The 9,835-nt window shown below is 57.7% G+C and overlaps 2 protein-coding genes across 2 annotated transcripts; both read right to left on the minus strand.

Annotated features, from left to right (window-relative positions):
- Window positions 1-1,772: 1,772 nt before the first annotated feature.
- RING1 (ring finger protein 1) lies at window positions 1,773-5,738 on the minus strand. Its single transcript, XM_053905154.1, has 7 exons — window positions 5,584-5,738; window positions 5,335-5,470; window positions 4,377-4,537; window positions 4,054-4,269; window positions 2,951-3,340; window positions 2,492-2,765; window positions 1,773-2,189 (listed from the first exon to the last, which is right to left on the minus strand). Exons 2-7 carry the CDS (start codon window positions 5,410-5,412, stop codon window positions 2,088-2,090), a joined length of 1,221 nt encoding a protein of 406 aa, XP_053761129.1. The 5' UTR covers window positions 5,413-5,470; window positions 5,584-5,738; the 3' UTR covers window positions 1,773-2,087.
- Window positions 5,739-7,428: 1,690 nt separating this feature from the next.
- Window positions 7,429-9,690, minus strand: HSD17B8 (hydroxysteroid 17-beta dehydrogenase 8). The gene is made up of 9 exons (XM_019456746.2): window positions 9,593-9,690; window positions 9,183-9,400; window positions 8,964-9,080; window positions 8,761-8,853; window positions 8,573-8,658; window positions 8,370-8,454; window positions 8,117-8,159; window positions 7,819-7,893; window positions 7,429-7,622 (listed from the first exon to the last, which is right to left on the minus strand). The coding sequence occupies exons 1-9, from the start codon at window positions 9,636-9,638 to the stop codon at window positions 7,606-7,608; spliced, it is 780 nt and encodes a 259-aa protein (XP_019312291.2). The 5' UTR covers window positions 9,639-9,690; the 3' UTR covers window positions 7,429-7,605.
- Between the last annotated feature and the right edge of the window lie 145 nt (window positions 9,691-9,835).

Below are 9,835 nucleotides of genomic sequence, written 5' to 3' on the forward strand. Positions count from 1 at the left end.
TAACCCCCACCCCACAACACCTCCTTCTCCCAGCACTGGGGAGGGAGAACACCTGGTCAAGTAGGGTAGTTATTCTTTCCTTCCTGCGTGGGTGAAGGAGACTTACCTAGGGCAACGGCTTGCTAGGTCTCCCATATGATGTCACCCAAATAAACAGGCACATCTTCAAAGTTCAGTCACGGAGGCAGCAGAGAGGAGACAGGGGTCGAAATGTGAGAAGTGGACAGAAGGGGAGGGTGGGGTGGTGTTGACTGGGGAGCCCTGAAGGGACAGAGGAGCCATAGGAGGGGAGATACATGGGCCAGGGGCCGCTGGCTGTTCCAGAGTTCAGCAAGAGGGCGGGGGAACAGAGACCGAAGAGGCTGCGAGAGAATGAGCAACGTGAGGCTGCGCTGACGCTCCTGGCAGCGCCTGGAACCAGAAGAGAAGCCGGGTTCATTACATACGCATCAACTTCCACCTCGGTATCCTTCCATCCTTCCCGACTCCTCCGCATCTGTTTCTCTCTCTCTTCGAAACTTCAGGAGCAACGCCCACCTCTCCTCCCGCCCCACCCACCGTCCCGGGAGCTCCCCAGCCGCTGGATACCTGCGGTTGGAGAGGAGGGGAGCCAAGATCAGGGGTTCCGGGGAGCGGGCACAGAAAGGGGCTCCTACAAGGGTGAAGTGGGTGTTGTCTATTTCTGCAGGGCGAGAGGGCTCTGGGGGTGAGCTCCAGGCCACCAGGTCTGCGAGACTTGCTGGGGCTCGAGGTGCCCCTCAGTCGGTATTGAAGGTGTTAGGGACCAGGGGAAAAGAGAAATCCCAAGCGTGGGCTGGGATGCCCTCGGGTCTGTGGAACAGATCGAGAGGCTCACTTCTTTGCCAGCGGGGCGGAGAACTGAGCGAGCCGCAGGAATTTGGGGCGGGTCGGGTGGGGGCGCGAAGGGCAACGGAAACAGGAAGTGAGGGGCAGAGAGGCTGAAGGGGGTGGAAGGAGCATCAGTTACTCCTGGGGAGGCCGGTCCTCCTCCCCGACCCCCGCAGTGCCCGAGACCCGGCGCGCAGCCGAGCACCCAGTCCCCCGCCCAGACTTGGGGCCCGGCTCGCTCGCGGAACTCGAGGCCCGGAGCCAGCGATGGCTTCACTTGACGCCCCCACCCCTCAGCTCTGGGCCGCTGCCTGGACAGGCACAGAACTACACCTCCCGCGCGGCCCTCCCTCCACTCAGCCCGCGGCTCGGCGGGCACCGGCTCGCTCACTCCTGGGAACTGTAGTCCCCGGTCCTGTCCGCCTTCTTTGGGAGGCGGCCGAGATGTCCAGCTGGGGGGGTTCTGGCAGCGCTCCCCGCTTCGCTCCCTCTTGTCTTTCCAGCTATGGAAACTAGCTTCTTGCAGTGAGGAAAAATTATCCTCCTTCCAAACATTACGGTGGGTCCTGTTGGAGTCTACCAACATGCCTTACTCTCTTGAGCCACTTTCCTGCTTTCCCTTTGGTACTTAAATCCTGGATCTCAAGCTGGGCGATTCAGCTTTTAGGGGGCAAGTTTGAGAAGACTTCAGACACCGCTTACCTCTTCACCCTGTCCCTTTCAACTTCATAGGTTGGTCCCCGCTAGTTTCGAACATATTTGCTGATTTGGGGACTCAGAAAAATGGGATTTACATACCGTGAATAACCTTTGACATTTCCTCCCCATTTCCAAGGTTGATTCCACATGATTTCCAGCTTGTCTCCCCAATCTCCCCCCACCCCTTCTAGTACACTCGTGATAAACACACACAGAACTGCAGGTTTCAAAGAGGAAAAGAAGCAAATTTGTTGTTGGTAGGGGAGCATGAAGGGGAGGGTTCTTCACCTTCCCCAACATCTTGTAGAGATGGGAGGTTGAGGGGCAATAGAAAAGGCAGTAGATGGGGGCGCATGCCCCACTCTGTACAATATAGAAGAATCTGATATAGACACTTTGTATAAAAGCCACTTGTCCTCATTTGTGTCCTCTTGCTGACTGGCTGGGCTGGGGGGCACTGGGGAACAAAGAAGCTGGGGTGGTGGGCCAGGACACAGGGACACCCCCTGGTCCCCATCCTCTGGCGTCCCCTTGTGGGGTCACTTTGGATCCTTGGTGGGGGCATAGCAAAGCTCCAGTGGCCGGGACACCTTCCAGAACTTCTCATTCACCAGTTCCAGGGTCAGCGAGCCATTCAGTGTCTACAGAGGGGGTAGAAGAGAGAGGCAGGGTAAGAAAAAGTTGGAGAAGGTGGTAAAGGATATGAATGAGAGGCAGAAAGTGACCAAGGGAGGAAGAAAGAAAAAGGAATAATAAAAAAGGTGGGGTAAAGCAGGGGCATAGGGAGTGAGTAGGAAGAAGATAAGACACAGACGTGAGATGAGAGATGCAGAGGGAGAGAGGAGGGTGGGCTAGTTAGGAGGTCAGGATCCAGGGTCTGTGTGGCCCCAGGCCACCCTCCCAGCCTCTCCCCTCTTATAGCACTGCCCTCAGAGGCTCTCACCGTGAAAGCTCCACCCCCGGGGGCGATGTAGATGGTGTACTGCTTTTCACTGACACCTTCCAGACTGGGCAAGGCAGGCTCCTCAGGGCCGTCACCTCCTCCGGTACCCCCACCCTCTCCACCACCCCCATCAGGTCCCCCGGCATCAGAGGCGCCCCCTCCAGGCCCTCCTGGCTCCCCGGCTTCTTGCTGCTGCCTCCGCTCAAGGGCAATACGCAGGGCCAAGTACTTGGAAAGATGGTCCACTGTAGCATTCCCAGTTGTCTTCACATACCTGAAGTGGGAAAGAAGGCAGGTTTAGGGGACAGGAAGCCGCAAATGGAAAAGGGAAGTAGGGGATTTTCCAAAAGGGCTTCTGGGTTAGGGTTTCTTTCTGGGTTTGGGTGAAGCCCACTTCTGATGGACATCTATATGATCTTTTTGATTTCTCAGAGGTCAGGGGAAAGACAGGGCTCTCACCTAGTCTGGCAGTATTCTCCTTTCTCCACGAGCAGGGGGTGGGGCCGGAACACGAGCTCAATTTCTCCGCCTGGCTCTGGGGGACTGGGGGCCCCAGGAGGGCTTGGGGGGCCTAGGGTTCCCCCTCCCAAAGTCCCTCCCCGGTCACCAGAGTCTTCAGAACCGGCGCCCCCACCCACCCCACCGGTGCCACCTCCCCCTGTCCCTACACTGCTCCCCCCTGCACCCCCGCCACGGGGTCGCTTGGGAGCAGGGCCTGGGGCAGAGTCAGGGGCAGAGTCTGAGCTCACATCCTCTCCATCCCCCTCTCCCTCCCCAGGCTCTCCTTCCCCCCCACTCATCGTGGTGGTCTGATCTGACCCGGGCATCGGCCGCCTCACACGCTGGGCCCTGTAGAAGCAAGTGGTTGAGGTTAGAAAGCACCACAGATAAGGGGTTTAAACTTTCAACTTAAGAGAACAAGAGATCAGGGAAATCTTAATGATGACACCTAATATTTATTAAACACTAACTACACGCCAAACACACTGCTAAGTATTTTGCACTGATCGCCTCACATAGTACAAATCTTAGAAGCAGGTGATTATATTCTATTTATGGTTGAGAAAACTGAGGCTTAGAAATGTTAGATAACTTGTGTGCAACCACAGCCTCTTGCCTCTCCACATGGACTCCAAGAACCAGTCGCATAGGTTTGTAGAAATGCAGAATTTCAGGCCCAACTCCAGACCTACTGAATTAGAATTTGCATTTTTCACAGACCCTCTGGTAATCTGGATGCATATTAAAGACCGAGCAATGCTGGCCTAGAAGGTCATTTAATTCCCCGCAAGGTGAATCCAGAGTTTATGCTCAAAATCACTCCACTGTTCTAACTTCTAGAAAGTTAGAGGGTGAGCTAATTTTTTCTTAAGAATAGTAATACCAGTTGCTAACTAGGAAGCTGCAATTTACACCCCTGGCTTCCAGACCTTGACAATCAGGCTGTGGTTAGCTATTAAGATGCTAAGGTTTAGAAGCTGGCAGGCAGCAAAGACGGCACCAGGAGTCTGACCCACGGATCTGTCCCACCAGCCCTCTATCGCCTCTCTCCCGGCCCGAACCTGTGCATGGCCTGCATGCGCAGCCCCTCTTCAATGCTGGAGCTCAGTGCCTGTTGGTTGTGCAGGCGACTGAGGCGGATGAGCACCCGGTCTTGGTGGGCCTCATATTCCTCCCGGCTGGGATAGATCTTAGAGATCAGGGCATCAAAGTTGGGATCTGGCCGCAGAGACCGCTTGGATACCAGCTTCTTGCGGCAGGTAGGGCACTCCTTGTTCCTGGGGTGGGAGAGAGGAGGCCCTCAGCGGGTCAGTCTCAGTCGCTAGGACACTGAGGCCCCAACTCTGTACCCTTCACCCCATCTCAAACACATCCCTCCCATTACCCGCTCCGCAGGGCCGTGACAATACAGTCGGAGCAGAATCGGTGGAGGCACTCCTTGGTGGTCATTGTATTCTTCAGCATGTCCAGGCAGATGGGGCACATGAGTTCTGAATGCAGTGACCGAGGGGAAACCGCAATCTCTGTGCCATCCATGATGGCTTCCTGGAGACATCAGTGAGTGGAAAAGTGATGGTGGGTTGGGGGGAAAGGGGTTTTAGAAACAGGTGGTCAATGGAATGGGAGTTTTGAGAAATACAGTGAAATAACAGAATCTGGGTACCCCGTGTTGACCACTTGAGGAAGACGGGAATTCTGAGAAAGAGGAGCTAGTGACTTGGAGAGAATGGAGAACAGAAAGGAGTAGTGTCCATTAACTGAAAGTAGGAGCTTTGCAACAGGAGGATCTGAGGTTTGGTCAGAGGTCTGCGACAGAGGTGGCACAGATGTGGGGTTTGGGGAAGACTTTTTCAATCTAATTTCTTAAAGTGTGGTCTGGGTGCAACCTGTATCAGAATACCCTATGGTGCTTGTTTAAAACACAGATTCTGGGGCCCCATCTCATTATGGTATCAGAATATTGGCAAGGCGTGGTGAGGGGGTGGGTTGTGCAGGGGAGGGCTCCATTTCTAGTAAACTTGGAAGGAAAGTCTTATATGCATTGACCTTTGACACTGAACTGAGGAACACTGAAGGTAAAGTCTATGTGTTTACTATTTTTCAGATGAAGGCAGTCATACTCGCCCTACATCTGTGGCAATAGCTGATGTGAGAATGAAACGAGATAAATGTGAAAGTGCTTGGAAAAGATTAAGGTGATTCAAAGGTGGGGTCAAGGGAGTCTGTGACATCCGGCAGGGTCGGCAGAACAGGGCGAAAAATGGAAAAGAGGCTGTGAGATAGGGGTCTGTTTGAAGGGTTTGGGGAAAGGGAGTAAGCTGTGAAAGGAAAGTCCCTATCACCTGCGGGGTCCGGTGGAGCTCGTATAGACTCAGTTCCCACGTTTTGCTGGCATTCTGGGCATTCGCCGGCGTCGTCATGGTGACAGGGCACAGACCCCCCACCCGGGCTCGGCAGCGGTGGAGGAGGAGAGGTAGGCTGGGGAAAGGGGGAAGGGGGGGAAGGGTTGTTAGGGGGGCCGCCCTCGCGCAGACCCCGCCCCTCCTGTGGCTCCCCCCACAACCTCCGCCCCGCGCCGCGCTGCCCCTCACCGGGCTCCAGCCGTCCGCGCCCCGTTGCCGCAGCGCCTCTCACTGGGCCCGAGCTCTCAGCCCCAGTTCGCTCGGTCCGCAGCCGCTGCTCAGACAGCAGCTCCCGCCGCCGCCGCCGCCATGGCCCGGGCGCTGGGGCCCTACGTCACTTCCGTTTGTCCCTCCGCTACCCCCCCCCCCCGCCCCCGCCAGCGGAGACGTCACCCGCCACTCCGGGCTCGGGTGGGACGCGACGTGGGCTCCCGGGTTCCCCCGCCCTCGGGCGCGTCCGCTTCGCGTGAGGAGCCGGCGTCCCCGGAGTCCCCCGCTACGTGGGGACCGCGGTCTCAGTTCCCGGGCCGGCACCGTCGCGCTGCCAACCTTAGCCACCGTTCCCTTCCCGAGGTCCCCACCCGGGGCCTCCGCTCCGGAGGGCGGGGCCTGGGATCTCTTGGACCCCGGGAGGGTAGAGAGGGGTTGGAAAAGGGGCCACCTCCCCCACTCCGCGTCCCCTAGCGGCTCTGGGGGACAACTGCCCCCCTCCCCACAACTCCGTAACCCCAGCCTGGCGTTCCGGGGAGGGGAGGGGGAAGGCTGGAAAGGATCTTCGGCCTTTTCAGTCCTCCAGTCCTGTGAACGCAACTAAATCCGGATGAGCCCGGGATTCCCCTTACCACCCTGGGGACTTGCTGCACCCTTCGCTTTGGCTCTCCCTAGACCCTCCGACCCGCTCTCCCCTCGAGGTTTGGGGACAGCGGCTCGGGACGTCCAGACTCAACTCTCGGCCGGAGCCATAGACTCGAGAATTGCGTTTGGACAATCAAGAGCCGCGGCCCGGGGCGGGGGAGGGAGGCGCACGGGAGGAACAGGGGAATGGAGACACCACGCGGAAGCAGGGACACACACACACACACACACACACACACACACACACGATGGGGCCCCTATAGGGGAGGGGGTGTGCGCGTGTGGGTGGGTGGGGGCACAAGGGGCAGAATGTCTGGAGTGGGAAGCGGACAGAAGCCTCCTCCAGGACTTTTCTGTAAAGGAAGGGGACAGGGAGGAAAGAGAAGAGGAAGGGGCAGAGCGATCCCCATTGAGGGCAGGGGATGAGATGTGAGGGGGGCGGGGGGGGGAAAGACCGTAGTGGGCGTCCTGTCTCCTCCAGCCTGAGCTGGGGCTCCCGGACTTGGGCTGCAGCTGCCAGGGGGTAGCCTGTTTCTGGGACAAGGCAGCCCTGGGTCCCCTCGCCCCCTCCCCCAGTTCCCCCCTACTTCCCTGTCCTCTCCTTCAGTCCGTGGCCAGTCCTTATGTGGGCTCCAGAGTCGATTAGCGCGGACCCCCTCCCCTTCCTCCTCCTCCTCCCAGCCCCCTCCCTTCTGCTCTCCTCCAGCCCCTTTCATCGGCTGGTCCATTCCCCTAATCCTGGCCCCCTCCCCTAATCCCCCCCACCCGACCCCAGGCCGGCTGCAGCTATTGTAAGGTGGAGAGAAAGGGGGGGGGGGGACTCAGAAAAGGGAGGGGGTGGGGAGGGCCACCTGTTCCAAGACCCCCTCCCAAGGCCAGACTGGACACCAGGATGGGGCCATGAACAAACCACCCTTGGGGACCATAAGGACCCAGGGAATTGGGGAGAGGGTACTGGGGCTGTAGGACCAGTGGAAGGGGGTGGGGGCAGAGACCCCCTCCCTCTATAAAGACCCAGAATGTCACGCATACACAGTGACATACACTCTCTCCTCTCACACCCGGCGGCGGGGGTTGCCCTGGGAGACCAGGCAGTGAAAGGGAACAATCCTTCGGGAAAGGGAAAGGAGGGGGAGGTGGGGAAGGGTCTGAGGGCTTAGACACAAGAAGAACCGGAGGTGGCAGGGAAGAGGATTTGGAATTTATTAGGGTCACAAGCACCCCTGCCTCCCATATTCAGCATTCCAGAGCCATACACTGCCACCCCTTTTGTAGCCTGGGAACTCAGAGTCCTCATCAGCAGGAGGCCGGGTGGAGTGGTGGGGGAGTGAGCAGAATCCAGGGTCCGTGAAGCAGTTACATGAAAAGACCTCCTGGGAGGGGCAGAAACATTTGGACAGATGCATAGGTGGAGACAAATGGGCTGGGGGGGGGGGGGTGCCCAGTTCAGTCCCTCGCCTATGGGAACTTCTGCTCTTCCCTTAGTGGCTCCAGACTCCCTTCTCTTGCTTTCTCTTATCATCTGGGTTCCACTTCTCTGCCTTCTCCCTCCCCATGATGGCCTCATACCAGTGACTTCCACTGAGGCCCCTGTGATGTATCCACTGTCTTCAGATGCCAAGAATGCGACCACATCTGCCACATCTATGGGAATGGTGGGGAAAAGGCAGAATCCTATTCACTTTCATAGATCCAAAGTCATCACCTCCCACCAGAACCCCTCCCCACCAACACACACACACACACACACACACACACACACACACACCAACCACCAATCCTGGTGAGATCCTTTCAGATCCCACAAAGTTTGGGATTTCTTCATTCAGGCCCCCTCCCTAACTCCTTTTCCTTATTCAGTGCTCACCCTCAGGATCCCCCAAATGCCCCATCGGGATCATTCCAGTCACCTGTAAGAAAACACTCATACATGTGTAAATGTTTCTTTTACTTTTTTTTTTTTTTTTTTGGTAGGCTGTCTGTGGCACCTTTTTCTTTTTTCATTCCTTGTACACTTATTGAATATCTACTAATTGTCAGGCCCTGTGCTCAGCATTCTCTCTGAAGCCCAGAGAGATTGGGTGTCTGAATAACTCTGCCCTCTACCCACAGCCTCCTACCTTGTCCAGCACTTTCTGTGGCACTTTCTGTGTCATGGGTGTTGTAATGAACCCTGGGAGGACAGAGTTACAGCGGATCCCATGTCTGTGGAAGGGAGAGTGGCTGCTGACTCTGGAAAGGGCTGAACACTGACACACCCCCTCCCCAGACCTCCCACATGGCTCAGCAAATCCCTCTGTACCCCCAGCTGTGTCTGACTAACCGGCCAAGTTCTCGAGCTGCAGTCTGGGTCAGCCCAATCACTCCAGCCTTGGATGCTGCGTAGTTTGTCTGACCCATGTTCCCCACCTATAGGTGAGTCAGAGATTTGGAATGAGTCAGGAATCCCAAGGAGGGGCTCTCCTCTCTGTGCCCAACTGGCTGGCTGACCTTCTCCTAACTCAACCTGACCTTCCCTGTGATGCTACTGATGTTGATGATGGAACCATGACAACCACTGGACACCAGGAGTTGGGCTGCAGCTTGAGTGACTAGAAAGATGCCCTGGTGGGGAAAGAGTAACAAGGCAGAAAGGAACAGTTGGGTGACAGTCCTCCTCCAGTTCCCTCCCCCAGGCTAGAGAAACCAGAAGTCACAGGTTCAGAAGTCGCCACCTTGAGGTTGACAGCTATGACTTTGTCCCAGTCATCCTCAGACATGTGGAGCAGAAACTCATCCCTGGTGATCCCAGCACAGGACACAACGACGGACGGTGGGCGAGAAAAGCAGGCCTATGGAAGGGGGCAGTTACACACCAAAACCCAAGTAGAGCCGGGTTAGTGAAGACAATCAATGTTGGCTCTTTAAAAGGGGCGAGGTCGTCTCGCGTTCACCTGTACTTGTTCCAGCAGGCGCTTGACCGCCCCGGCCTCAGACACGTCAGCCTGGAAGGCTACGTGGCCCCCGCAGGGCGCCACCTCCTCGCTCCCCCGCCCGCCCAGCAGCCGCACCGTCTCGCTTGCCGCCGCCTCGTCCAGGTCGCAAGCGGCCACGGCGGCCCCCTCTCTGGCCAGGCGCACACTGACAGCTCGGCCGATGCCGCTACCCGCGCCTGAGGTGGGAGAGAACACACGGAGTGGGGGGAAGGGGAGAAAGGGAGGAGTAGGCAGGGTCAGGGGTCAACAGGGCGCAAAGTAGTAAAATTCGGACCAGGGGCCAGAGGTCACAGCGGCTGCAGACCCCAAGGGCGCCCCCGGACAACACTCCGGCACCCCGACCCGCCCTGGAAGAACATTCCCTCAACCTGTGACCAGGGCCAGCGCCGAGCGGAGACGGAGCTGAGACGCCATGTCCGCCGGCGGGTGGGCGGGCACTGAACCCAGCACTGAACCAATCCTAGCGCAGAGGAGGCGTGGCAAGAGCAAAGCCGCGCCAACCTAAGCCCGGCCAGCGTTGAGCCTTCGGCGGCCGCCAGCACAGGCTGACCCTCCACCGCGGGGGCGTGGTCACGCGCCACCGCTTGGGGGCCTGGGGAATGGGATGCTGA

This window comes from Panthera pardus, unplaced genomic scaffold (genome assembly GCF_024362965.1).
Source record: "Panthera pardus isolate Hobbes unplaced genomic scaffold, ASM2436296v1 HiC_scaffold_17, whole genome shotgun sequence".
In the NCBI taxonomy this organism is placed as follows: Eukaryota; Metazoa; Chordata; class Mammalia; order Carnivora; family Felidae; genus Panthera; species Panthera pardus.

Excerpts from the sequence above, each read along its gene's own strand:
- RING1 (XM_053905154.1), bottom strand. The coding sequence starts at position 5,412 with ATGACGACGCCGGCGAATGCCCAGAATGCCAGCAAAACGTGGGAACTG. Across the intron at positions 4,270-4,376 it reads GTCACGGCCCTGCGGAGCGG|GAACAAGGAGTGCCCTACCT; the intron begins GTAATGGGAGGG and ends CTCCCACCCCAG. Across the intron at positions 3,341-4,053 it reads CGCATGCAGGCCATGCACAG|GGCCCAGCGTGTGAGGCGGC; the intron begins GTTCGGGCCGGG and ends TTGCTTCTACAG.
- HSD17B8 (XM_019456746.2), bottom strand. The coding sequence starts at position 9,638 with ATGGCGTCTCAGCTCCGTCTCCGCTCGGCGCTGGCCCTGGTCACAG. Across the intron at positions 8,854-8,963 it reads TCATAGCTGTCAACCTCAAG|GGCATCTTTCTAGTCACTCA; the intron begins GTGGCGACTTCT and ends TTTCCCCACCAG. Across the intron at positions 8,160-8,369 it reads CACAGAAAGTGCTGGACAAG|GTGACTGGAATGATCCCGAT; the intron begins GTAGGAGGCTGT and ends GTTTTCTTACAG.